The sequence below is a fragment of the Pleurodeles waltl genome, chromosome 4_2, assembly GCF_031143425.1.
Source record: "Pleurodeles waltl isolate 20211129_DDA chromosome 4_2, aPleWal1.hap1.20221129, whole genome shotgun sequence".
NCBI lineage: Eukaryota > Metazoa > Chordata > Amphibia > Caudata > Salamandridae > Pleurodeles > Pleurodeles waltl.
In genome coordinates, this window is record NC_090443.1 from 147,957,336 (window position 1) to 147,984,381 (window position 27,046).

The 27,046-nt window shown below is 41.6% G+C and overlaps 2 protein-coding genes across 4 annotated transcripts; both read left to right on the forward strand.

Moving 5' to 3' along the window:
- The first annotated feature begins 432 nt into the window (after nucleotides 1-432).
- Nucleotides 433-6,336, forward strand: HOXC8 (homeobox C8). Its single transcript, XM_069230991.1, has 2 exons — nucleotides 433-3,052; nucleotides 4,366-6,336. The coding sequence occupies exons 1-2, from the start codon at nucleotides 2,614-2,616 to the stop codon at nucleotides 4,659-4,661; spliced, it is 735 nt and encodes a 244-aa protein (XP_069087092.1). The 5' UTR covers nucleotides 433-2,613; the 3' UTR covers nucleotides 4,662-6,336.
- Nucleotides 6,337-11,583: 5,247 nt separating this feature from the next.
- Nucleotides 11,584-26,090, forward strand: HOXC6 (homeobox C6). Of its 3 annotated transcripts, XM_069230996.1 has the most exons (3): nucleotides 11,584-12,211; nucleotides 23,480-23,775; nucleotides 25,011-26,090. In XM_069230996.1, the coding sequence occupies exons 1-3, from the start codon at nucleotides 12,144-12,146 to the stop codon at nucleotides 25,337-25,339; spliced, it is 693 nt and encodes a 230-aa protein (XP_069087097.1). In that variant the 5' UTR covers nucleotides 11,584-12,143; the 3' UTR covers nucleotides 25,340-26,090. The 3 variants fall into 3 exon arrangements, with proteins under 3 accessions (XP_069087097.1, XP_069087095.1, XP_069087096.1); XM_069230994.1 differs by lacking the exon at nucleotides 11,584-12,211 and having other exon boundaries at nucleotides 21,247-23,775; XM_069230995.1 differs by lacking the exon at nucleotides 11,584-12,211 and having other exon boundaries at nucleotides 21,249-23,775; nucleotides 25,035-26,090.
- The last annotated feature ends 956 nt before the right edge of the window (nucleotides 26,091-27,046 follow it).

The window sequence follows — 27,046 nt, forward strand, 5'->3', positions numbered from 1 at the left end:
AACTAGGGCCCATTTAGGTGTACCTTTTATAGAGGCGAAATCTTTTTGCAGAGCTATTTGAGACAATAAGTCAGACCACGTTCATTCGACGGTATTGTGGTCCCACACCCATGTAGGAGATCAGTGGGATAAAAATAAAAAGTCACAGATTGTTGATGACCGATTGTGAGGAGAAATAAAAAAAATAGCTTGTTTTTCTCTGCTGCATGGTTAAAGCACACACACGGACACACACAACTCATACAAACACGTAATGAAAAAGAAAGAGTGTTATCGTGGCATACAGCAATCCGATAACTATTTCAAAAGACCTGCAGAACGGAAAGGTACAAGAGAAATCCGATCGCTGTTTTCAGGCATTTGGTTTAAAACTGCAATGTGGAAGCAAAAGGCAAGGCAGTTACATTTCAAGAAACAGTACAGTGGAAACAACAAGCTCTGTGGAAACATCCCTTTCTGCAAATGTGAGCTTATGTGTTAGACTCTAACATTTAATGCCATGAAGATTAAATCAATTTCAGTCGAATTCATAGCTCACACGTTCCGAAATTCAACACAACGCAGTGCAGTACACAAACAAAGACTGTTAAACTAATATAACTGTATTTCCCCGAAGTGGACCCTCGTCTTTTAGTGATAATGTATAAATAAGGTGGTGCTTGAAATGCGTAAGTATTTTATGAGAGGCTGCCCATTAATTAAAAATATATATCTATATATATATCTATGTATATATATATGTATATGTATATATATGTTCTACATTTGTGAATGGTTAGGCAGTCAGGTGCACAGAAATTATATTACAGTGATATATTGCTTCTGTGTAAGTCGCGGTGTTTTCCTTCGAGAGAAACCACTGACGATCAAAAACTACTCCTCGCCTGTTTTTGGCATTTGAAAACCGAAACTATCCCTTGAAATAGACGGGGAAGTGTAAACATCCGAGCTCACGAAGCTGAATTGCTGTTGCATGTATGTTGCTTGTTTTTTTCTTTCAGACGTAGAAGGCATTTGTGGTCGTAGGCGCAGGGTGGACAGAAGAAAGCGCGAGAGAAATATCAGCTATGCAGCGTATGTGCTTAACCTAAAGTCAAATGTAGGCACAGAGGAACAAATGGATGTAGGCTGCGATACACCAATCATTTAGCGAGCAGTGTATTTGTACGCGCTTTCCTGTTTCCGAGAGCTGCAAGTTGGATTTTATGGGAGTTTTTTTAGTACAGTCATAAAAAGGAAGTCTTTTGAATTGAGGAGCTGAATGATTGTCAGCATGGAGCCGCTAAACCACTAAGTACAAAGTCTGTGCCTTGTGCAGTATTTGCTACCGCGCCAGATGGAAATAAGATTGTTTTGCAGCAAGCGGCTTTTTTTGTTTTGCTTTGCCCCTCACTTTCTCCCAGCTGCTACTGAATAAAAGCAAGTCTGACTTATTGAACGTATGCATGCTTTGCTGTGAACCTCAAAGTCAACCACTCCCTAAGCAGGCAACAGGCACACGAGAATGAAGTGAATAACACCCACATATCGGACACTGAAAAGACTTTGTCTCTCCCTATGTTAAAAAAAGACCCATTCACAGTGACTTGGGATGTAAAGTTTCTTCTACTGGGCAAGTACCTTTCGTTGGTTGCGCTAATCTTTTAACTGTAATATTTTCCTATATTATTGTTTATAAATACATTAAATCTGTTTTCTCCATTTAAAAAAACACACATGTCGACAGCTAAAGCCTGCGTGGCTGCATGTTACAGAGGGTGATGTGAAGGAGAGGCGGAGCAGAGGGAGTGTGTGAAGAGGAAGATTCCCGTGACGTCACAACTTCTGTTGATTGTGCATTATTCTCCGAAATAAATAAATACAGGCGGAGAGGTGGGAGGGGCACTTAACGACCGATATCAATCACCAATTTGTGAATCACGACGCCGGGTAAGGTTGCCTTCCTTTTACCTGTCGAGGTTACCTAAGCTGACCTCACAGCGCATGTATCCCTCTCCGAGCAGTGAAGAGGCTGGTTTGGAGCGCGCGAGAGAGCGAGCCAGCAAAAAAAGCACCTTAAAGATATTAATGCGCACCGTTCATAACCCACCCTCATTCATTTATGTTTTTTTTTTTTATCCTGGTGGTTGGTTTTCTACGTCCCCTTCCATCAACCCCCCACCCCTCGAGCCCCTTGTCATTTCTCTCCCTGCTTCGTCCTGCTGCAGGGTTATTGGCAGGCAGCGCCAATAGCGTGTGAAGGCGCTCACCGCCGGGATTTTGAGGAATTTGCCTGTGGTGCTCAGGCAAGGAACAGTAAAAGGGGAAACTGAAGCACAGCTCTACCTACCGACTGATACAAGCACAGCCAAGAGGCAGCACCGAGATTTTTTTAAAGAGCCCCACACACCCGGCCACCATGATACATCTGTGAAGAGGGCTGCTCACATCCTCCCCGTGTCACAGACACACCAACACTGAAGGACTTTCACGAACAGCCGGGGGGACAGGAAGCAGTGGTCTCTTCGAATTAAAGGCTGAGGGTGTTTTCTTTTTTCCATCCATTTTCTTGCTTTCGGTTTGGGAGGGGGCCAGCGAGAGCGAGAGGCAGGTCGCACTGTCCATGCTGCAGCCATGAGCTCGTACTTTGTGAATCCGCTTTTCTCCAAGTACAAAGGCGGCGAGTCCCTGGAGCCCACGTACTACGACTGTCGCTTCCCCCAAGGTGTCAGCAGGAGCCATGCCTTGGTGTACGGCCCGGGCTCGGGGGCCCCGGGCTTCCAGCATCCGTCCCACCACGTGCAGGACTTCTTCCACCATGGGACCACCTCCAGCATCTCCAGCACGGGCTACCAGCAGAACCCCTGCGCCCTGACCTGCCACGGGGACGCCTCCAAGTTCTATGGCTACGAGGCGCTTCCGCGGCAGTCCCTCTACGGTGGGCAGCAAGAGGCGAGCGTGGTTCAGTACCCTGACTGTAAGTCCTCCTCCAACAGTAACACTGGCGACGGACAGAGCCACTTAAATCAAACTTCGTCTCCCAGCCTCATGTTCCCGTGGATGAGACCACACGGTTAGGACACGTAAATATGCCCGGGTCTTTGGAATGTCGCTTGCTTGCATGGTGTTGTTGTTCTGCTGTTGATACTGCATGCTGAACCCTTCCCTTTCCGTTTTTAATTTGAAAAAAGTAAACTAATACAGCTTAGGGCTGAGAAGAGTAGAATCTAATGCCCCTGCCTCGGCCCACAAGGCGAGGCACGATCCTTCCCCCTTCTCGGAAGAGTTTATCTATGTGATTTCTGTTAAAACTTTTTTCGTGCCGACCCCCCTGCCATAAAGTTGGAGTTATTTTATGACTCTGCCTCGAGGAGAGAAACGCGATCCAGCTCCCAGGAGGTTGTTTGGAAATTATTGGTTGTTGTGCCGGCTGTGTTGTTGTGGTTGTGTTATTTTCGGGTCCCTGTGATAGAGAGATGCAGAGTTTCACGCCACGGAGTTGGGGTTGGAATGTTTTACACTGAAGGGTCACCGTGAATGCCAACGCATTACAAGGCGCTACAGAGAGCGGCACTGTGCACACCGCTTCCGCAGCCTGTAACATTAGTTCTAGAAGTGATTTGTGGAGAGAAATTGTGGTAATGGTCAACATCTGGCTCCTCGTGCTTGTGCTGTTTTTACCAAAAATAGTCGGCCAGAACATATTGTACCCCAAGGGAGTCTCTAGTTCAGCACCTTTCTGAAACTTGACTCCAAATTCTAGTTTAATGAAGTCAGGACAGCCATGCCATTTAAACACAGAATGCACTTGTATTCTACACAACAGATTATTTGAAATGCAGATTTGCGTTGTTCCGCAAAGTTTGGCCACGATTTATGGATTAGTATATATTAGCAAGTGTCTGAACGCGGTTCCCGAGGCCCGTTTGCTAGGGCTTGAAACCCGCACATTCCCCACTCTCTACACAGCGTGCCGTGCTGCACGAGGAGCACTCGCATGCCGGGCTCACGCTCCTCGCTGACGGCCTTCCCGGTACACAGAGCCCTCTCGCATTCTGCTCACACCTAATGTTGTTAATGGGGGATTTGGGAAGGCATAAACCACAATAAAACGTGCACGAGAGAGGAAGCCAGAGGGGAAGGCTCTGGGAGCCAAACAGCTCCTTCCTCGGGGATGAAAGGCACAGGATGGTAAAAGTTGATTAGTGCGGCAGTAAAGGGGGCTGTTTAGTTTTATAAGGGCACTTGTGGTGCATGGCCGGGGAGAGGAAGGGACAGGCTGTAGTAAAAGAAGGCTGAGAAAAGGCAATAACAAAGCAACAACTTAACTTTAAAAAAAAGTAAAAGAAAACAAAAACTGGTGTTGCTTCTCTTGTCTTCCCGCAGCCCCCGGAAGGCGCAGTGGCCGTCAGACCTACAGCCGGTACCAGACCCTGGAGCTGGAGAAGGAGTTCCTCTTCAACCCCTACCTGACGCGGAAGCGCCGCATCGAGGTCTCCCACGCGCTGGGCCTGACCGAGCGCCAGGTCAAGATCTGGTTCCAGAACCGGAGGATGAAGTGGAAAAAGGAGAACAACAAGGATAAGCTGCCGGGAGCCAGGGACGAGGAGAAGACCGAGGAAGAGACGATCGAGGACGAAGAGAAGGATCAGGAGGAGGAGAAGGAGGACGCCAAGGAATAGTCTTGTTTGTTTATCTGTGTATTACTGTTTGTTTCTTGCTCAATTTCCTACTTCATTTTGAAATTTGTTTGCCGTGGCTTCATTTCTGGCCCATCCAGTGCATCAGACAAATGAAAATAGAACCATGCCCAGGACTTCTTTCCTTGTGTTCATTTTCATTTCAAAGGATGGAGAATTGCTCATAAGAAACTACCTTTCCTGGGAGTCGAATCCTTTTTTTCTGAAGTTCCTCGGGTCTTACGCTGCATTAAAGGAACCTGCTTATTTGTGGGTCACATGGAAATATTGGGAATTCGATATCAAGAGTGATAGGCCAAAAGAGGACAGAAAGCAATGACAAATACCAGTGTTATGCCAAGTTGCACATGATGCTTAGTAACTGAAAACAAGTAGAACTCAGTGTTTGTATTCTGTTGTACCGCAGTCATTTCTTTCGTGGGGTGGGCGAGAGGATGAGGAGGCCAACAGCTGCTTCCTCGTTTGCTGTACTCGATGAATGGGAGAAGTGGAGAGATCTGTCTGTCTGTCTGTATCTATCTATCTGTCTATCTATCTGTCTATCTATCTGTCGATCTATCTATCTATCTATCTATCTATCTATCTATCTATCTATCTATCTATCTATCTATCTTTCTGTCTGTCTGTCTGTCTGTCTGTCTGTCTGTCTATCTATCGGTCTGTCTGTCTGTCTGTCTATCGATCTGTCTATCTATCTATCTATCTATCTATCTATCTATCTATCACTCTATCTATCCATCGAGACCCCACTTCTCCCATTTATGCAGAGACAGTCTTGCGTCTTGCTTCTATACCATGTATGTATGTATGTTCATCCAGTGGTAATAACTTTTTAGTATTACAATGAAACTTGCACGTTTTCGGTTATAACTTGACAAAACAGGGACGATAACAGATGAGGAGCCAACAGCAACCGTCATATTAATGAACAATATGTCTCTCTGAGAGAAGAAGCCCGGTGACTTTGCGGGGGGGTTCTCCATTGTACGCGCTGTCCATGTAGGCATTCTCTTTGTTTTTTTGTTTACTATTGATCTGCGAACACTTAAGAGTTGTTCTTGTACTACCTACCAGGTAACCTGCTTCTATACCTGTAGCAACCAAGAGGGCACTTACAGAATGCAATGTGTACGTGTCCTGCCGTGTGTAACTAACAGCGGTGTTACCAGATGCAAGCTACGAAGTAGCCCGTACAGAGATGAGAACATAAACTGTATCTTGTACGTCATAACTACCTATTGAAGAAGTTTTGCTTTGGGAAGAATGCGGAATGCAGCTGTGTTGTCGTTTGCTGCAGCTTTATATATGTTTTCTTTTCCGTAAACATATTCCCAACAACTGAAAACTGCCTAGTTGAACGCACATGTTGTTACTTTTTGTTGTGCTTATAAGTAGTGTAGGACTAAATTGCACTGAATGTATAGTTATATATTTGTCTTGACCATAACTGTTTAATGCAATGTGCTGAAGATAAAGGCAAGACGAGCCTTTATTTTGAGTTGATTTTTATTTCTGTAACAGCATAGCTCTGCGTGTTCAAACCATGAGTGAATGTAACAGCTGTCTTTGGACCAGGTTCTAGAGATGGCAGGTTTGTATTGTGTACGTGCGACTTTAAGTAAATAATATTAATGATAATAAAACAGGTTTAAAATGATCTAATTTCGTCTCATTGTTTCAGTTGAGAGGAAGAGAGAGATGAAAGCAAATGGTGTATACACACGTACTCTGTTCTAAGACACGAATCAAAGGAATGGAACTGGATTGAAGGAAAAGAGAGGGGATAGAAGGGGGCACAATGAAAGCATAGACAATGTTGGACAGTAAAAACAAAAATTGTTTGTGGTCGCTCTGAGAACAGAAATTAAATATAACCTAGTTCCTCAGCTTCAGACGCAGTGCAAAGGTCTCGCGTCCGTGCAGACTTTCTGTACAGCGCATCCTCAGCAATTTACAAAGTGAAAAGAAGTCCTCGTAGAAATATCCCTCCGCCAAGTGGAATCTCGGTGAATTCCACTTTCAGTAGTTAGGCCTCGGAAGGGGCCAGCATTATCGATCAACGTTACTAGGCCAGGTGCTTTAATTCTGTAAGGGGCTACAAGGTGGTATAAAATGTCACATTCTACATTTACCAACCACATAATATGTATGTGATGTCTGTGTGCATGGGTGCTATGGCTGGTCGTCTTGCACCTACCCATTTCAGACAGAAAAGGCCGTTGTGCTAACTTGGACGGACTATATAGCATAAAATAAAAGCAATGCAGGTTCCCAAACCATCCTTCTGCTCTACTCAACTAGTGTGTCTCAGAAATCGAAATAAACTCATAAAATAGGCCTTTGTGTCTGTTTTTGAAAGTGGGCCAGCCCTCTGAAGAAACCTCGCCTCGGTTCTGCATAACAGGCCTATCCACAAGGAAGCAACCTCTATATTTTCAGACGCCCAAGGGAACATTGGCTATTAACTCTCTTTAAAATATAAACCATGGCCGTTTGCTTTTCATCTGACATGTTTGCGAACATAGTTTAAGGGACTTAGGTTACAGAGGAAGTGGATTTAATGACGTGTGATTTCCTCTCGCGAAGCCTGGATTCTCTTTGCTTTTTCATGCTTGTGCGAGAGATGCGAACCTGTTAAGCCTGACCCCTCACCTGAACCTGATTATTCTGCTCTACAACGCGTCTGCGCACCTTTCTGAGGATGAATGGACAGCGTGTATACTAGCCATTTGGAAGTGGGAGTCTTTTCTCTCAGTACTAACCAGAGGACATGATCGATGGACTCCCCAAACTTAAAACTTTTAGTGAAAGACCCTCGAAAGCAATGTACCGTTGCTCACTTTGTGAGCTAAAAGGCAAACATGTAATTCTAGTGATTGACTATGCAGAACACAACCCGTGCGCCAACCGATCTCCCACGGTAATCCTAGTGTGGTGCCTGAGTTCAGCGACAGGGAAATCCACAATAGCTTATCCTTGCTTGTGTTTCAATGCAGTGCAGGAGTGTGCTAATTCTGTACCGATGAATCATTTCAATAGTTCCTTTTGAATGATAGAAAATAGCGCCACGGATGATGTATACAAGTCATATGTCCCACCAAAGTATGACTGCTCGTTGGCCAACACACTTCAGAACTATGGATCCAAACTGTGGGTATGAGTGCATCTTGAAAAGTCCGGCATTAAGGTAGTGGAAAAGAACATTTAGTCCTACAAAAATACCTGGCAAGCAAGTCTAATATATATGCACATCCGAGGAGCTTTGCCAGGTATTCGAGGTTTGCGTGCACTTGATATATATATTCAAATTATCAAAGGTATGAGAAGATAGTATTGAAGTATAATTTTTCTTAATATGTATAAGTATCTATCAATAGTTACAAAAAATCCTAAGACTTCCAATATTAATAACTGCTACTGGGGTGACTAAAATGGTCATCCATTTATCTCGATATTGAGCGGCACCGTAATTTTGCACTGTTAACATTCACAATATTACATTTAGCAAAGGCTTCCATCAATAAGATTCTTGAAAGTTTTGAGTAATAAAACAGTAACCACTATAAAAAGTTATTTCACAGAATCAAAGATGGCAACAAGAAAACATACCCAACTTGTTTTATTGGCCTCCAAGCTGATTAATTCGGGGCTCTAAGGAGCTTCTCTAGCATTTGGCCCGCCACCACAAAAACATTAGTTAGAATACAATTAATGTACTCTACAGGAACCATCAAATGTAATATTGCATCCAGACAGTGCATACATAGACAGCAACGTGTACTCGTAAGAAATAACATACTTATGTCATAGAATGATGGAAAGACAGAGAGTCGGAATAGATAGAGAGAGAGAGATAGATAGATAGAAGTTTAGGCACAGGGTGCCGTAATAGCTCAACAGCTTGGTGAGCCACAAGTAGGAAAGAAACCCTCGATAGCTGATGTAATATGATGGAATATGAGATAGGTGGCTGTATTCATCACCAGATAGACAATTTTGTCCACAAACTCAGTCTAAAATAACAAACCTGAACATGCACTGCGGCAGACAAACAAACAGACAAGAAATGTTGAGAAACATAGCTAGAAACACAGTCAGACATACCGCGACTAGACAGCCAGAATGGTGCACTTGGTTAAGGACACGGTGGATGATAGGCAACCGACAGGCGGTCAGACAGACAAGCAGATAAGCAAAGATACTAGACTCACACAAATGCGGACAATGAGACAGACGAGTGAAGAAACTTGGCTAGTCAGAATGACAGGCACACATGCAAAGAGACAAAGTGACAGATCCACAAACTTTACTAGAGGCACAAAGGAAGAAGATAGCTACCTGGATAGATAAAAAAAGACATAACTTGCTATATACAGAGGACAACCTAGTAATATGACCCAAGTGTAATCAGGAAAAGAAATCACATTCAGTTTTTTTTCTTTTTACAAAACGGAATCGATGCATAGGGGAACTAGTTTGAGGGGTTAGATAGATGGATAGAACACTTCTTTATTTCTTCATGAATTGGGCACATGATTGACTTTATGATTTGAATACTGTTAAAAAAGTAAAAATGAGAAATGCCATGGAAGAAAAGAGTAATTTGTGAGATAAGAATCCTACCTCGTCTGCCATCAAATATTGAAAACGATATCTCGCTTTAACGTAAAAACCACTGACAAACCTATAAGACGTTATTTCTTCTCTCTAATTTTTTTATTTGCGAACCACACCTTTTTGTAGATCTACTTCATGTAAAAAGCCATATAAGCTATCAAAAGCCCCAAGCCTAGTGTTCGATATAGAGCCAATGTTGCATTAATCTCAAGAAGACAACGTTGGTTAAAAAACCAACCATCTCACACGCAATACGTTACGATTTTTTTTAGCAAGAACCTTAACTTTTTACAAAGGTACCATTCCATTTACGGTGAAAAGCCGAAAAATAAATCTTCTTTGTTCCTATAAGGATGGCTGCCTTACACACAGAAAACAGAATATTAATAAAAGGTGGAATTGTGACTGAACATCAAAATATGTTTCTTTAGGTGATATCGTGCAACTTGCTAACATTTCGATGAGAGATAATACGACAATCAGTGAAAAACAAAATATAGTTAAAATTTTGAGTAATAATTAATAACCACATTTTTAACATTATGTCAAGCGTGTCACACACACACACCGCGCGCAAGGGAGCTGCCAATGCTCTTAATTTTTTTAAATCGTTAGAATGCTGTTTCGCACGGGGAAAGCTTTCCTCTATACATTCGGCTTATGCTTGTAAGTTTGACAACCTATATTCAATGTAACATCCAAGTGCATCAGGGTATTAAGGGCATTATTTGCATCCGGTGACGGGGATAAAACCTCCCATACAGTATCGGGCGGAGAATAGTGGGGATAGTACGCTATCTCCGTCCCGATTCGTAATTAAAACAGAGAACAGAGTAAAGAACAGAAGGAACTTCGAGGAACCTAACCACAAACAAGGGTTAAAAGGAAAGATACGCAATATCAGACAATACAATATCAAAGACGGGTAAAAAAATACAGCAAGGGTGGAAAACGCATTCAAATAATGATGGGGAAACTTATGCAATAATGGAAAGCAATCTAAATATTTTAGGAATGTAAAAATAGAACGAAATCAAAAGCAAACATAAAAACGAGATGGCTAACCTGAACGGAAAAGCATCGAATAAAATGAAAATGTAAAGTAATACATGGGGAAACACTGTGCGAGAAGGTGGTTCTTGGAGGAAAGCTTCGTCCCCTGTCTTTTCTGTGGCAAAAGGAGGGCTTGAAGCATTATGTTATGTAAGTGAACATGACTTGGAGAACTCTGAGCAATAAGCTGTTTTTCGGATTACCATTGTTGGAATTGAAGCCGACCTGTTTTAGTGACTCCGGAGAAGGTCTCAGACTAACCTGTAGTGTTTATCAGATTTTATCCGCGCCTAGATGCTGCCCTCGTGGCGCTTTCAGTACAATATTGAGTCTCCTACCCATCCAAAAGTTATATCGTTAATTGCGACATTTGTCTCTTTTCTTGTATTTACAAGAATCGTTTAGCCAAGTAACTACCACATTTGTCAATAAAAGGGATAACAGGCACACCCAAAAGGACGAAGCCGCCATTTATAAAACTATTATCCCAAACTGTTGAGTGAAAACCAGAAATCCTCCCCTAAAAGCCGAACAGCCAATGTAAAAGAACTGGAAACGAGTATTAAAATAGATAGAATGTCCTAGTCGATGACGTGCTGTAACCATGTTTTTTTTATCTGTATTCAATCTAATGCCTAGAGAAACGTTTCCATGGCCTAAAGTTGGAAATCGTTTTAATTTCGAATATTTGAATAGAAGTGGCCTCTATGACGAACATAAGTGGACATGAAATGGCATTAGTTAGTGACGGAAGGAAAAGTTGACATGTTGGCTTTTCGTTGAAAAACAGTTTAAGTTTCTTTCATTTGAGAGGCGCTTAAAGCAGTATTCTTATTTACATGTACGTTTTAATGTTAAACAGGTAGTATTTTTCTCACTGAAATAAGTATTTTTCTATGAATGTGTGCCTTTATAAACGCATCACCTTAGTTGAGAGTTTGAGTAAAAAGAGTAAAACATCGGCCCACTCTTTTATTCCAAAACTCGAAGCCATAAACACTCAGAAAGAAATAAGATACCTATACATACTCTTAAGATCATCCGTGCGTTGAGTTTAATACTTTGCAATAAGGTGTTTCAGTCCTCCGCCCTCAATGCAGTCAGAGGCAGAAAGCTCTTTTTTTTCCTTTTGGGGTGGGGCCACACTGCAGGGCGGGGGCCAAAAAAGAAGTCCCTAATATTCGGTTCTAAATATGGCGGAGGCAGAGGATCGGGTTTGCACACGCCACAGAGATGCAGCGCATTCCGAGTTGTTTGCAGGAAATTTACAGCTAAGCAATAAAAGTTTACGACTGAATCACAAGTAGGATTGGCCACAGGAAGTCATGTGGACACCATCCGTGAACGTGAACTTTTTATTGTTGGTTTCGCTTATGACTATTTCACAGTGCTCTCTTTCTTTAACAGTCCGACCAGTGCCAGTGACAGAGGGTTCATCCAACCTCCTTTTTAATTTAATTTGTCATTTTTCTCTCGCCCGCCCCATAAAAAAAACTAGATTCCTTTTGTTTTTTATCCTCTCCCCGTGCTGCCCGTAGGTTTTGGAATCCATGAATAGCTACACCTCCCGCCCGCCTCCCCCTTTTCCACCCCTAGGGGCAAAAGGCAATCCATTTCCTTAGGAGAATCACAGAGCACGGGAGCAAGGAGTTGTAAATACCTTTTGGGTATACATTTTTCCCTCCCTAATCTCGGCTGCTCTTAGAGCCACCGTGCTCTGCTCCGCTGCGCCTCTTCGGGGCGTGCGTTTTCCTCTTCGCCCTGTGTCTGCGGAGCTCGACCAAGCAACAGCGGATGAGACAGAGGGAAGGAAGCAGAAATGGAAAGAGACAGGGAGACAGGGAAACAGAGAGGAAGCGTGGGTAAGTGTTCCCTTATTGGATAAAATGTTTTAACTAATGATCCGTGGCAAAGGATGGCAAAAAATAATGATACACGATTTTCTGAGCCAGGAAAAAGCAGGCGTGGAACCCTGATATGAGGGAGTGTAATCAGGGTCGGCAGGAGTGTAGTTAATTCGCGGGGTGGGGGTGGGGAGGGAAAGGCGGGGTGCTCTTTGTGATGTCACCGGGGGTTCTGTGAGCACTGCTGTGTCGGAACGTGAGGCACGGGGTGTGTTGCTGGCCGCATGCTATTGCTGTTTCATTATTCGAATGCTTCTCTTGGTCCACGTGTAATCAAAATAATGTTAGTGGAGAGACGGGGATAAAAACAAGCACCAAGAGAAGCTAGCAGGAGTAGCAGAGACGACGGGTTGGAAGGGGCTAAACGTGGACAGGTTTGCTGCGGTTTCAAATTGTGATAAAATGACTTCTCGACACATGCGCAGTGCAAGGCGGCAGGACTCAGGAAGTTGCAAGGCCAAATCTGCATTGGTTGCTCTATGCCTTTAGCATGTTGGTTTGGTTCCAATGTCACACCACGAGCCAGGATCTGAATTTTGTTTTCAGACACTGCACTCGTTATTTTCTCATTTTTATGAGGAATTTAATTGCGCAAGTTATGTTTTCCATGAATACTTGTATCTTTTTTCCTGATGTAATTGCTAAACCTATCCTCTACATCATTTCAATTTCTGTTGCCACTGGAGAGTGTAAGATGTAAACTGGAATTTCATATAATGACGGCCCCTTTTCTGATCATTTTAAAAAATAAGTAAAACCATGTGTGGGGATTTGTAGCGTTTTAATGAGTTTTCGCCATCACATCAAGAGGCAAACTTTTCCCAAACACTTAATGTTTCAGTCTTTTCTTTCGGCAGACAGGAAACACACTCATATATCACACACACACACACACACACACACATATAGATATATAATTTCAACTTTGTTGAAATAACTTTCCTTCATATTAAAAAATCGCTTTCTAACAAAAGTTTGGTTTCATTTGGAGCTGAAGAAAAGGGGCAAATGAAAACTTCTGGGGATGGAAGTCATTTTGGTCAAATCATGTAACTAGTTAATTATTTTATTTTCATAAATGAGAACACATAAGGCTTACAAAATCACAATATTGACGTTCATAATGAAGCTGTAACGTAAATAACTTGTACCAATATAGCATGGCAATATACTTGTACCATATAGCCTATAATAGTAAAGAGGGAGAAGGGATAACACTAGCTGAGCTGCTGTTAAATATGTGTTGTTCAGGTACAAGTCTCTTTAAAAAATGCAGGAATATTTTGCACCTACTTACCACATTCAATTCGCTACATTTCAGGCAAATGGGGACTCATGCCGGAGTTCACCATGTGCACAATTAATGTGTGTGTCGGTGTTTCGGGACAAGGATCAATCCTAACCTTGTTAAGTACATTTTAAATCAATTTTCTCTATATATAGTTCTTCGCAGAAACAGGTATCGTAACTTTAATCAGTGTTTTTCATGAATTTTAACACATATGTTTTTGAGTCTAACGAAAAGTCCAATTTCATATTGAAATGTCTTAATGACACCCCAGAGGCGTCCGTACTATGGCTACGTACTGTATCTGTGAACACTGGATGGTAAGGAAACCTTTCCGCGCTGCTCGACTATTTCGGCCAAACTAAAAATGACCGAACATTAGGAGTCCGTTATGAATGAGAAATAATCTCGAATACGCAAATAAATTATTTCGGTTAGGTAGATTAGTCCCACCACTCCACTCAGATAAACAAAGACGGAATCAAACAGGTGTAGCGGGGAGCAGCAATTTATATTTCGCCGACGAGAAAAATAATCCAAATAAAAAGTAGATTTCGAGAGTTATCCGTTTGTATTCATAGAAATAATGTGTCCTATTATAAAGCGATTCATATTAATTATTTTATTTGAATCTAAGATATATATTTGAAATGAGCACGTTGGCCATCTATTTCAATTACTCTCTTGAAATAATATGGTTCGTCCTCTGTTATAGCAAGCAATTAGGCCCTTGGCATGACAAGAGCTTGTATAAAGCCGGGCCCACGTGCTCCTGCATCAGCCCATCATTTCAGAACCCCTAGTTTGTAAATGGTCACAGGACCAATTATTTCATAGAGCTCCTTTAAGCAGGCAAATGCTTTCAATAGAGGAGGCTACTTATATAGTATACATATAATGTAGTCGATGAATCAATGCTTAGATCACGGGTTCATCGACGTCTGAAGGCCTATCCCTTGCCACCGGAGACAGCAGTTCTCGTGTATCGATGTTTCCGCAGCAGCGTCACACTCTCACTTCTCATGAAAGTGCTAAACCATTGTATATGCCGTGTGAGCGTCATGTGTGCTGTGTTCGACTTCTGCGCATTAACTGTCCGTGTTTGTACCGCTAACTTCTTTTGCTGCCAGGACACATTTTCGCTTGTGGAACACGCACACTTAGCGTTTCTTAAATGGTATATTGTACGCCTTTACAACTGTGATTTATGGTGTTGAAGAAAAAGTGAGGAGCTTTTAACATTGATGGTGAGGTTGCAGCGAAGCCATATAAAATCATCCGCAATATACAGTTAAAGGAACATATTCGTGGAAAGAGCTTTTGGGAAACATATTGTGCTTAAATGTGGTATTAACCATTGGTTAAAGTAATTACAGACCAAGTGTGCGGACTTATACGATTTTATGTGTATACGCAAATATGTGCATTTCATTATTTATTTGTTCCTATGTGTAAGGCAGAAACAGATGGTACCAACTAGTAATAAACAGATTAAGTAACGGCAGGCAATCTGTCTACCTGTTGGTCGGAGCAATGGAACTACAAAGAAAACGCAAGACGTGAATGAACAAATCATCATCGTAGGAGAAAAGGGCTAAAGAGAGTCCACGAGAGAGAGTAGGGGAGGTGAAGACTGAACGAATAAAAAAGCAGAACACAAACGGTGTGTGTATAGAGAGCACATAAAAACGAGCGCTAAAGGAGGGCGTTGATAAGAGGATGGCAAAATAGCATGGATATATAAGATGCATGGCATAGAGCCGTACCTGTCCCAGAGGATAGAAGATACATGTGGCTTTAGGTTAGAAGATTCTCTACGGGCGCCGGGCTGTGTAACGCTAGCTCTCGTGGCAATACGCGTTGTTTCTCACTCACTGTAAGCGATTAAATGCTCTTATTCAAAGATCAAGTGTTGCCAGTGTGTTAAGAGGTGTTTTCTAGTGCCACGCCGTGGCCTGTAACTACGTCGTGGGTGCATATTAGCTCAAACAATACCCATGCCTTTGCCATTTTAGTTTTCAGGGCAGGCACCAGTTGACGTGTACAGAAAAACTAAAAACAGTAACATTCACGACTTAATTTAATGTTTATCAGCACACAGTGAGTGCTCTGTCAGTACATTTCCCATAGCAACAAACAGCCTTTGTGAGTATCTGCTACGCCTATTTTGTAAGCATGACGTGTTCTTCGCGAGATCATTTAAGACGATGCGCCTCCAATAAAACTTGCAGCTGTGGAGGCAGAGGCAACTATGGTCTGCTGATTGGTTGTCGGGTTAACTTCTCAGTAGGCGGGGACATTAAATTCCCACCCACGGCCCCGTTTCCGGAAGACGGCAGCTTCTTGATCTTGTACTGCTTGTTGCAGGTCATTAAATGAGGCTTGGCAGCGGATGTGGGATTTCAGACCCCGTAGAGCAGATTCTGGAGTTCTAGGGCGCAAGGCGCCTGTACTCTAATGTGTCTTTTAAAGGCAGGCCTAAAGTGGGAACTGGTTAAATAAATGGACCAGTTGATGCAATCACCACGAGAGGGTGAAACACTAGGGTCGTTGGATGATGGGAATGTAAAACCAAAGGGGTCATAAATATATAAAGCTTTCATATAAAGTATGTAAGTCCAATTTTGCGTGTCCCCGACCGAAGCAGTATACAACATTGTAATACTTATGTGCCAAGGAAATATGACATGTTTAGGAAACGTCATGCCTTTCACATTTTCATGTACAGGACTGTTTGAGACCGCCCCCCCACCACAACCCTTCAACCGTATGCTTGAGGGTGCCTGGTCCGCATTATTCGGAGCTTCCAATAAGGAAGAAGGAGAAATTGAGAAAACAAATCACAAAAGAAACCAGTGTAAAGGCCAATGTTAAATAACTAGTGTGTGTCAGAGAGGATAGTTGACGATGGAAGGAACGAGAAGGGTTTCTGTGGGTATCTGGGTGCAACTGAAATATGACCAGACAAGTATTCGACCAAGTGGCCCCTGGACGAGGGCACTAGCACCGCAAGGTATTCTCCGATTCCATTACAGCGTGGAAGGCGTGGGTGCTCGGCGGCAGTTACACACCGCTGCTGCCTTTAGGGAGATGGATCCGAAAGTACGCCCTCCCCCTGCCAACACAAGAGCTGCAAGAACAATGTTGATAGTGTTTACTGGGTGTAGTGGCCTGCGACTGCAGATCTGGCTTCTGAGGCTGCAGCGGTATGAAGATGATGTTTAAACTGGGCAGCAGGGATTATCTCACAACGTATGGGTTTCTGGGATCCATCAGCATGGGACTAGCATGCAACAGGCGAAGCTTTCAGTAGAACTCTCCGCAAGACTATATACGATGGAGCAGTGCTGCATGGGTGATCTTGTATGGTATGTAATGAAGTGAAATGATCCGAAATGTTACTGGATAGCAATGCGTAAAATTAGAAAACACGTGGGGCCACTGCCATGGTGTAAAAGTAACCAGGATATTATCTGGTACAATAGGCCTTGTGAGTCGTTCATTCATCAACTTCCCTATTGCTAATGAATAAACAAACCTTTACACGTATGAAAGAGGAAGCTTATAGCCGAATTGAACATATGTCACAGAGGAGTGTGATGTATATATGTTTACCTCTCTCTCTGTCTCCCCCTACACCCCAAACCCAACCTCTACTCACTTCAGACTTTAGGTGTTCAAGTAATAGTGCTACTGTCTTAAAATGCTTGCCTTTGCCAAACTACATAGTATTCAATTTTAATTTCATGAGCACGCTTTGGATTATCCGTACTACCATGCACGGTTGAATTTGCCATTTGAATGAGCATAACGTTTGTGCAGAGTGAATGTGTATGGGTGCGTGTGTCTTTTTCCTGGCGACACCAAAGCTCGTTACTAAGTGAGTTAGGTAATTTGTGGGTTGGCTTGCTTAAAGTCTCGCACATTACAGGAACCACTCAATGGAAATGGTGTCATGTCTTCAATTAAGTCTTTCGTGTTATTTGATTTCAAACTTCTGCTTTCAAGTCTGTGCCATGTTTTAACGGCGGAGTGATCTTTTATACCTTCCGAGATATTCACAGGCCTTTTAATTTCTGTGACTCTGCAGTAAGGGCAAAAGCATCCTCGTCAAAATATTAACATGCTTTGCTGCAGCTTCTTGTGATGTTATTCCCCGGATCAATTTCTAAATATACATAATTCAATGGTATTTTCTTGATCTGTCATATATTTTAGAATACTTTTTGTAAATTATTCACTTTTAGTGGCACTTTTCTGTGCTATCAAAACTCAATATTTAGTTATTATGTATTTGAATTGTTTGATATGTTACTTGTGATGCGCAAAAATCAGAATGATCAAGTCAAGCAATATATATTATATAGCATTCTCATTTACCTTTTTGAAAAATTAAACAAGGAATGTTGCCTCCTGCAGCTCGATGAGGAGCGGCTTGTGCTTTTTAATTGTAACATCTGGTAGACTCATCGGTAGGACAGCTCCCTACCATTTTCACGTTGGCAGCGTTAAACCCCCCTCACCAGATAGAGCCTTATAAATGGAATAAAACAATACCAATCAATACTTTTGTACAATTACGTTTTAATGTCACTCGGAGAATGGTTATGGATATATGTTTCATGAATTAACCAATGTTTATTTCCCATAGAAAATTGACATTTCTGAACTTGTAAGTAGTACGTTCATAAAAACTTTTAAACTCCGGGATTAACAATATCGTCCTTAAACACACACACACATGTAAGTAAATATACGTGTATGTACAGATGCGCTTAGATACATATTTATTAACAATACCAAGTAAACCGATCACACAGTCTTAGCAGCTCCAGCCATCTTCATAAGTGCATTAGCAGGAGTTGCAGGTTACCGCGGATGATTTGTGTGTTCGTTCTGCAACAGTATTGCTTACAGGAAGTTGTCATTGTTTATACTGTATACGGGACGCATCGTTTCGAACATGTATATTACAAGGACCATCGCAGAAATAATCATACAAACATCCGTATAAACACAAACCACAAATTTTCGTTTGGAAATAAAGCCACGTTTACAAGTATTTCATAAAATCGAACTTTCCTTGATCCACACATGTGCGTCTCCTGACTTCTTTCTGCAGATAGGATCCTAATAGAAAAAAATTCAAGTATTAAAAATCGTTTGTAGAGCTCATTAACTATGAGCTATTTCCTCAATTTTAAGACATACAGTAACTAGAACACTTACAGGAACAGCGCTTCCATCAAATAATACCAGTAGTTCATAACATTATTCAACACACGTGGACAATCGACTATATATACTGGTCACAGCAAGTTTTTAAACTCTCTAATGAAACCGGGACACGTAAGACAAATGGCAAACAATACGTAACATACATGTATACCATCTGAAACTCCACACATAGGCGTGCACGTACACAAAAGCAAGAAAGGATGAGATCTCCAATATGTTACTAGTGTGTCCTGCATATAAAGCAGTCCACTTTGTAGTAAAAAGTTACGTTACCTTCAAATATTCTGTACACACACCTACGCAGCATGCTCGCCCTATTTAAATGTATACATTAAACTACAAGAATAATTAGAGATAGGTAAAGATAGTTTGGTCTGTATGAATGGGAGGTCCGATGAGCCTCGTGTGTTTCTTCAAAAATGTTAAGTCTCGGGATTGCAGCAGTACTATTTACATTACATGAGGCAATCTTGCTAATATTTAGACACAAACCTTTACTTGCATCATGTATACAATATGAATAATAATGTACGCGGGCATCAAATAATTTTAACAGACGCAAATGTTGTTTTTGTTTCTAAAGTTAAAATGTAAATATGTTTTCTGTGAGGAGGTAAAGCATTTCATAAGTTTTCAAATACATGAAATTAAATGTTATTTTATTTAAAAAAATCTTGAAGTAGGCCGTCAATTTTTTTTAAAAAACATCATTAAAACATAGGCACAGGTTTTTAGAGCCCATATTCAAATGAAATGAAATATAATTCAGTGTGCTATTGTTCTCACTAATGACACCAAGACCTGAAAGTTGGAGACGTTGCCATTCAAAGAACAGCGGCCTATCATGTCACACCCATAACACATCATAAAACCAGGTTCTTAAAACGTATGGATAACATGGGAGTTCTGATACAAAACCATCACACTTTGTGAAAGCCTAGTTATAAATAAATATAAGAACTAGGTAGCGTAATAAATTACACCAATAAATATTTCACGAGGTTGGGAAAGATAAGCAATCCGTCATGTTTGTTTTAATGTATACGTTCGTGTATCTATTTATACCTAACACACAACTGGTTAACTGTTACGCCACACTGCCATGCAAGTGGCCTGTGTGATACACATAGAAGCGAAATAACACCATCTGAAAACCCCACCCCCTGTTATAATTGCACGCAGAATCTATATGCGATGGGGGTTGTAAGCAGATACATATTTGTAAATAGAACATTAACTTCCAAAGTATGGTAGTATAATTGATTGAAATGGCGACAACAAAGTAGGACTTGCACACACCTAACATGTATGACAGTTACTCCTGCGTATTTAAATACAATAGACATTATATTTGTTCTTTTCTCATATGCATGTGGGCTTTATTGCCCAGTTGAATATTGGACACATAATCAATACAATCGGAAAAAGCAAAAGGAAGAATCTTGCACGTATACAAATGTGGCAAACGAGGATCCTGCGAGCTTTATTGATTTTATGAAGCCGCAAGTTGGTCAAATGACACTTCGCCTTCCTTGTTGTATTTATGAGGGCGTAGAAAACACGCGTGTTTGGCAACATCATTTCTATTTTTCATTCCTCTCACTTGATCAATCTGCCAGTTATCTTTTAGTGGAAAAAAGTCCGACCCTACCTGAAATTCGTAGGTTGTGAAGCTGAATGTACCTCGTGGCAAGAAAAAGTTAAATGTCGTTTTATGTAAAAACCTATATATATAGTGGAGAGAGTGTGTGTGAGAGAGAGATATAAGTAAAGATATAGAATATAGAGAGTGTGCGCCTTGTGTGTCTGTCGACGGTGTAGTTCCCGGTTTTTTGGTTCAGGATATGGAGGAACTACTAGTATTATATTACATATATATGTATGTAGTATGTATGTATGTATATATATGTATATATATATATATATATATATATATATATTTATATATATATCAATCATTATTTACCGAACCCTCAACAATAAATTGACAAACGAAACGGTGGTTACATGGCTAAAAATGTTTTGGTTCTCAACCTCTGAAACTAATAAAAAATTGCACAACAGAAACTATGCTAAAAAAAGGCACACAGCTCGTTTATAGATCCTCGCTATTTTCCTGTAGTTCGACTTTTGCATGCTTTTTTGCATCACAACAATAATGTGACATTGATTGCACAGTTTAAGACTGTGCTTGGGTTGAGATATTTTTCTTTCCATTTCATCAAAGCGTTCAGTAATATTTATAGTTCCTTTGTGTTAGCCGCATTATTTGGAGCAGCTGTGCACTTGCTCACCATAAATCGGACAGATCTTTAAGCGTTGCCCCCGCTTAGTGATGCAATAAAACACCGAACTTTCACGACTGCATGACACAATAATCCTCCATACAAGCCATCCATGCCACTACTCGTTGTGCAGCACCTCAACTGAGAGGAAAAACTTCAGTAACTACAAATTAGAAAATACATATTTATATTTGATCGTGCCTGTCATAGCCACACACAGGCTCGCATTGCACAGAAAGCATACATATGTACGCTAGCAGGGGGGGAACACAGTCCCTAACTACATAGAACTGAAATTGTCTGCCAGACATAACTAAGAAAGCAAATTAAGGAGCGCTTTTAGTAGCTAACGACTGAAATGTGTTCATCATCTAGTAATAGGCGAGATACCCACAGATATACAGAGGTGTACCCCTGACATTTGAAGTTTCCTTTGATCTAAGAGTAATAATATTTGGTGACGAACATTCTTTTAACATTTATCCCTAAAGGGGACAACTTGAAGTTTTGAATAATGTCCTCATGCATGAACATATGAAGGGTATCTAAGATACACATGTAACAGTAGGGTGGTTTGGGCAACACCAATGCAGCAGTGGATAGTTACACATTTACATTATTGTGTAGGGTGCCCATACAAGGTTCTTTTTTTCAAGTGAGCAAGGCAAAACAGGCCCGTTTCTACAAATACAAACATCAAGTTTTATACCACTGGTTATTTCCCCTAAAAGAGTCAATTGCTTGAGATCAAAAAGGGATGGTGTTATCTTAGGGGGTGAAGGGCTTCAAAGAGGCGAGAATACTTCGACTTTGTTTTGCCTGGTAACGGGCAAAAGGAAGTCCTGGTGCAAAAAGGGATGAATAAACCAGCTTTCTGACTACATTCCCTTCTCGGTGAGTTTTATTGCCAGCATTGATTACCCTTGCTTTGTACCACAGAGGAAAGGGATCGTAAAAACCCTTCGGCATCCGGGTTCCTGTCCCGGTAAAGAGAAAATATGGCTTTCTCTTCCACATGGTGAAATAATGGCTTGGAAGATAGCCATTGTTGAATAAATGTGTGTGTGTGTGTGTGTGTGTGTGTCTGTGGTCTGAGTGTGTGTGTGTGCGCGCGTATGTGTGTATGCGCCAACCGGAAAGACGTGGTTTTCTGTAACCATTCTTAAAAAAGGAAAATGCATTGTTCCTGGCCTCGCATGAAAACACACAGTGATATTTTCACAGGTTCCCAGTTTAAGATGTTGATGTTGAATTGCAATTGAAATGCACTCGATTACACATGGACGCATAGATACACACTGTATATGTGTTCTTACTCCTCAATATGCATCTGTTTTTATAGTAATCGTCTTTAAAAATATGTTCAAATACCATATTAGACTTTCGTTCCACGTACTTCCTGGAATCAGTGCGCACCTGGGACGGAGATTATGCTTACAATTGCTAGAATTCCAATTTGAAACAGTTGGGGTTTGATTTATAACCCGTACTGCTAACCACACTACACAACAAGAAACAGAAACCAACACATTTTTTCTTAATAAACCCTTTAAAAGCATATAATTGCGACAGCGCGGGTTTGGGGAGAGGGTAATGAATGGCATTAAGAAAACGCGAGCGTGGAGCCCAGGTAAGCTAGTCTGTTAGAACAACACACACATGCTATAGCGATGGCTACTATGCAATAATGGCAATGAAATAATAGCAATTAAGATTCATACGGCAGCACTGGACTGAAATCAGTAACAACTGCACAGTGGAGGCACATAATGCAGAGGCGGAAACGCGCCCTCTCTTCATAATGAGGCTTCTCGAAGATGTACACATAAGCTAATCAACTGTCACGCCTTCAGAGCCTTGCTGACATTTACACAATATTCATTTATCACACAATATTTAAATATTAGTATGATTTTCATTCATCTCGTAAACCGAAAGGGTATTTCAAAAATTGTGTATGTTGGTCGCCTTTTAGTCTAAAGCAATCATGCCCCGTTCTGCCTCAACTACAACTGCACATGTTTTTTTTACTCGTTTTCACTTTCTCCATAAGGTAAATTGTTAGGTATTCAGCATTTCGAGACTTACTTTTCATGTATACTTAGTTTCAACTGGGGAATCAACACAAGCAAAACCAATTTTTCCCTTTCTTGACACCTTGCTTCCTATTGGCTCTAGGCAGGTCAGCTGACTTTGTCATTTTGTCTGTCCCGGAGTGGAGCCGTCCCTATAACAATCTAGATCAGGCTACAAAGTGGAGACAGAAATAAATATTAAAGAAATCCTAGCGGCAGGTAAAAGGGGGTTCGATATGAATTCCTACTTCACCAACCCGTCTTTATCCTGCCACCTAGCCAGTGGGCAGGAGGTGCTGCCCAACGTGGCCCTGAATTCATCTGCTTATGATCCCGTCAGGCATTTCTCGACTTATGGAGCCGCCGTGGCTCAGAACAGGATCTACTCGTCTCCGTTCTACTCACCGCAAGATAACGTGGTGTTCAGCTCCGGCCGCGGCCCCTACGAGTATGGGTCTAACGCCTTCTACCAGGACAAGGACATGCTTTCTAGCTGCCGGCAGAATGCGATGGGACACAACACACAGACCTCAATTGCCCAGGATTTTAACAGCGACCAAAGCAGGACCAGTGCCCAGGAGCAGAAGACCAGCATTCAGATCTACCCATGGATGCAGCGCATGAATTCCCACAGTGGTGAGTCTTTTTTCTCTCCCTCTTTACAGCTCGGAGATATAAATTAAATAAACGGAATCATCTTTACGACCATCTCTCCCTCGCAGAACAGGCTCGACTCCTTTTTATGGCCCCATAAAAGCCATAAAGGCTGCCTCCTTTCACAGTTGGCGCTATAGGCCTTTTTTGTTAAGTTGTTGCAAGCAAACATGGCTTTCTATGTTCTTTCTAAGTAAAACAGTTTACTAATTTGAAACAATATACCGAGTTCGCACCTCCAGGCTCTGGGATATTTTATTTCATGTTTTATGCGAGGATTTCTGTCGTGTGAGTAAGACTTTTTGAATGGGAAGGGGAGATACGTTTCACAGGCATAGGCGATAGGTACCAGAGAAAAAAAAGCAGTGTTTACATTTAACACCGTTCGAGGGTGAGCCTGGGAGGAAAAAAGACTTTACAATGTACTCGCTCTTCCCATTACCTTTTGTAGTATTAGTCATTAAAAAGTTTTTGCTACTCTTAGTAAAGGGTGTGCAAGATATATATATGAACGCTGCGATTTAGCACATACAGCTCGTATGATCTAGTTAATTTTCACTCCACTAATGTGGGTGCCCAGAGCTTCAGGGTTTATGATAATAAGTACACACATTAGTGGAAAAGCATCGTTGTTTGTTTCTTGCTCGGAGTCTGTCCGTGTTCGGAGATATGGTACAACAGACGTCAAAGTCTTGTGGCAAGTTGTGTGTTTTCTTTACTTTGTGAAGATATTCTGTTGTGCTCCATGATTGTAACGTTTATCATAGTTTATTTGTTATGGGCAGCGCCTGATTCGTGAGTCTGTAGATAAGAGGCGCTTGGTGCGATTTTTTTTTCTGTTGGGGTAGGGACACAGGCACGTTTCTCGTGTGGGAATTTCGCTGTTGTATATGTTGGAGGAGGGAAATAACTGGGTGCATACAGTTCGAGTGGACTGTTTCTTTATATGAAGAGTGCATTCAATAGGGAGCTTTTGTGTAAACTAACTAATAAGTGCATTTCCGGTATTGGGTTGCATTTTATTGTGCAGTTCTTCCCTGGGACTTGAATATTGCTCGTGAGGCTCTGCTAATTTGATCGTAGACTTTAAGTTTGTTTCTGAGGAGGAGGAGGTTTGTGCATTTAGGTGATGTGATGGGGAAATTGACGTCTAAACATTGCCTCTGGGCAGAAGAACAGCGTTGGCACAAAACATGATTTTCACTAATTTTGTCCAGTTTGTCTTGTTTCGGAATCTCTAGGTGTGGGCTATGGCACGGATCGGAGAAGGGGGCGCCAGATCTACTCGCGCTACCAGACCCTGGAGTTGGAGAAGGAGTTTCACTTCAACCGCTACTTGACCAGGCGCAGGAGGATCGAGATCGCCAACGCGCTGTGTCTGACCGAGCGGCAGATCAAGATCTGGTTCCAGAACCGGAGGATGAAGTGGAAGAAGGAGAGCAATCTGACTTCCACCTTGTCCGGCGGCACGGGGGCCGCCTCCGACAGCCTGGCAGAGGGCAAGGAGAAGGAAGAGGAGACAGAGGAGGAACAACCGAAAGAGTGAACTGGAGGCGAAGGCTCCCGGCTCTGGCCCTTCCTTGCACCCCAGCTGTATTTATCACTGGCACAATGAATATGGATGGGTATCTTACCCCCACCAAACAGAACATTAGAGAACCAACCATGGTTTCTAAAGGACAAACTCCCACCTCACTGTGCTCCAGTTCATATTGGACTGTCATCTATACGTGTCCTTTAAATGACATTGCTTTTTTTCTTCTGTTTACCGAACTATGAATGAAGAGACTGTGTTCCAGAGCAAATCAAACTATGTACATAGAAAATTCATCGCCTGAAAATACCATGCAAAAGGGGGCAGCAAATGGCTGTGCCTGTTTGTTTTGGGATGAGCTTGGGGTGGCGCACCAAGACTACATGCTACCTAAACTGCCCACGCCATTGCACATTCCCGGTTTGATCAGCCTCACCCTCTGCCACTTTTCTTGGAAGCTACGACCACGAAAATATAGCATTTTCTCAAGACTAGCATCATTGTGTTAAATGACACCCGAATCACCCTGCGTATTTACAAAACTGTGACGGTTTCTAACGTGTTCATTCTTAGCTGTATGTGGTGCTTATCCGTATTTATATTTATGGTTTAGTTATCTGTATTATTGTACGAGGAGTATCAAGTGAATGCAGATTCCTAGTGTTAGATAATACTTTGTGTTTCACTTACTCTGTATAAAGGAACGTCCAGAGGACTTATTGATTGTTCAGTATTTAATAAACTTGATATTATTTTTAATGAGTATATGAGTGCCTTTTTTCTTCACATTTAACTCACGGGACTGATTTATTGGTTAAAACAATTTAAAAATACTGTCAGTCTAACACTCATTTTTCGTCAAATACTACATGGTTCACTCAGAATTGTTCAGTGTGCTTTAAGGATGTGCGCTTTTTTAAATCCTTTTAATCCGCGTGGCCCATCACCGACATAACTGACTTTCCAAATTGAAGGTACTTAAAAAAAAAGCACTGCTTGTTATCTAGTTGAAAAGTGACTGCTTGGAAACAGATATGCGCAGATGTGATCAAAGATCAGAAAGGTCGCCTCGTGAGTCTTTGAAGCACTTCATACAACTTGCAATAGGCAGATAATCTACCCTGCCACAGAACGCACTGCTATTAAAGAAAAACAAACAGCAACAAAAAATACCGAACTCATCGCGAATTAAGGATACAACGTAAAGACATATATGTGTGTGTATGTGTGTGCATTGATAGGGATACGGGTAATGGTAAGTTATATATATGATCAAGGAACACAAAATGTAAGTAAAACAGCCCCGATCAGCTAAATCAGAAACGACTCATTCTCGCCATATCTGTGTATAGCTCTTTCATCTAAACAATCAATACGTTTATTACTACATTCAAAGGGAAACAAACTGAATCCAGTCAACAAAGCTCTATTATGGAGCCTACATAAATAGGCAAACCCAAGTATGATGAGGGTGTGTCGGTATATGGCATCGGGCGGTGGGAATCTCCCCACTACACCCCTAATAAAAATCTGACTAGGTAAAAATCTTTCGGTTCTTTAAAATAGTCTATTGGGGTAAATGGAAAAGCAAAAGACGCCGACACCTTTCAGAAATTCAAAGCTCGTGAATACAAATGCGCCGATCACGATAAAAGCTATAACATGTTTTTTACGTGGGTTTCAAGTTAAACACTACATCCTCCGTATTTATTGTCTTAT

Coding starts and splice junctions, on each gene's coding strand:
- HOXC6 (XM_069230994.1), top strand. CDS start 23,376: ATGAATTCCTACTTCACCAACCCGTCTTTATCCTGCCACCTAGCCAGT. Junction 23,776..25,010: donor GCGCATGAATTCCCACAGTG/GTGAGTCTTTTT, acceptor AATTTTGTCCAG/TTTGTCTTGTTTCGGAATCT.
- HOXC8 (XM_069230991.1), top strand. CDS start 2,614: ATGAGCTCGTACTTTGTGAATCCGCTTTTCTCCAAGTACAAAGGCGGC. Junction 3,053..4,365: donor CCCGTGGATGAGACCACACG/GTTAGGACACGT, acceptor GTCTTCCCGCAG/CCCCCGGAAGGCGCAGTGGC.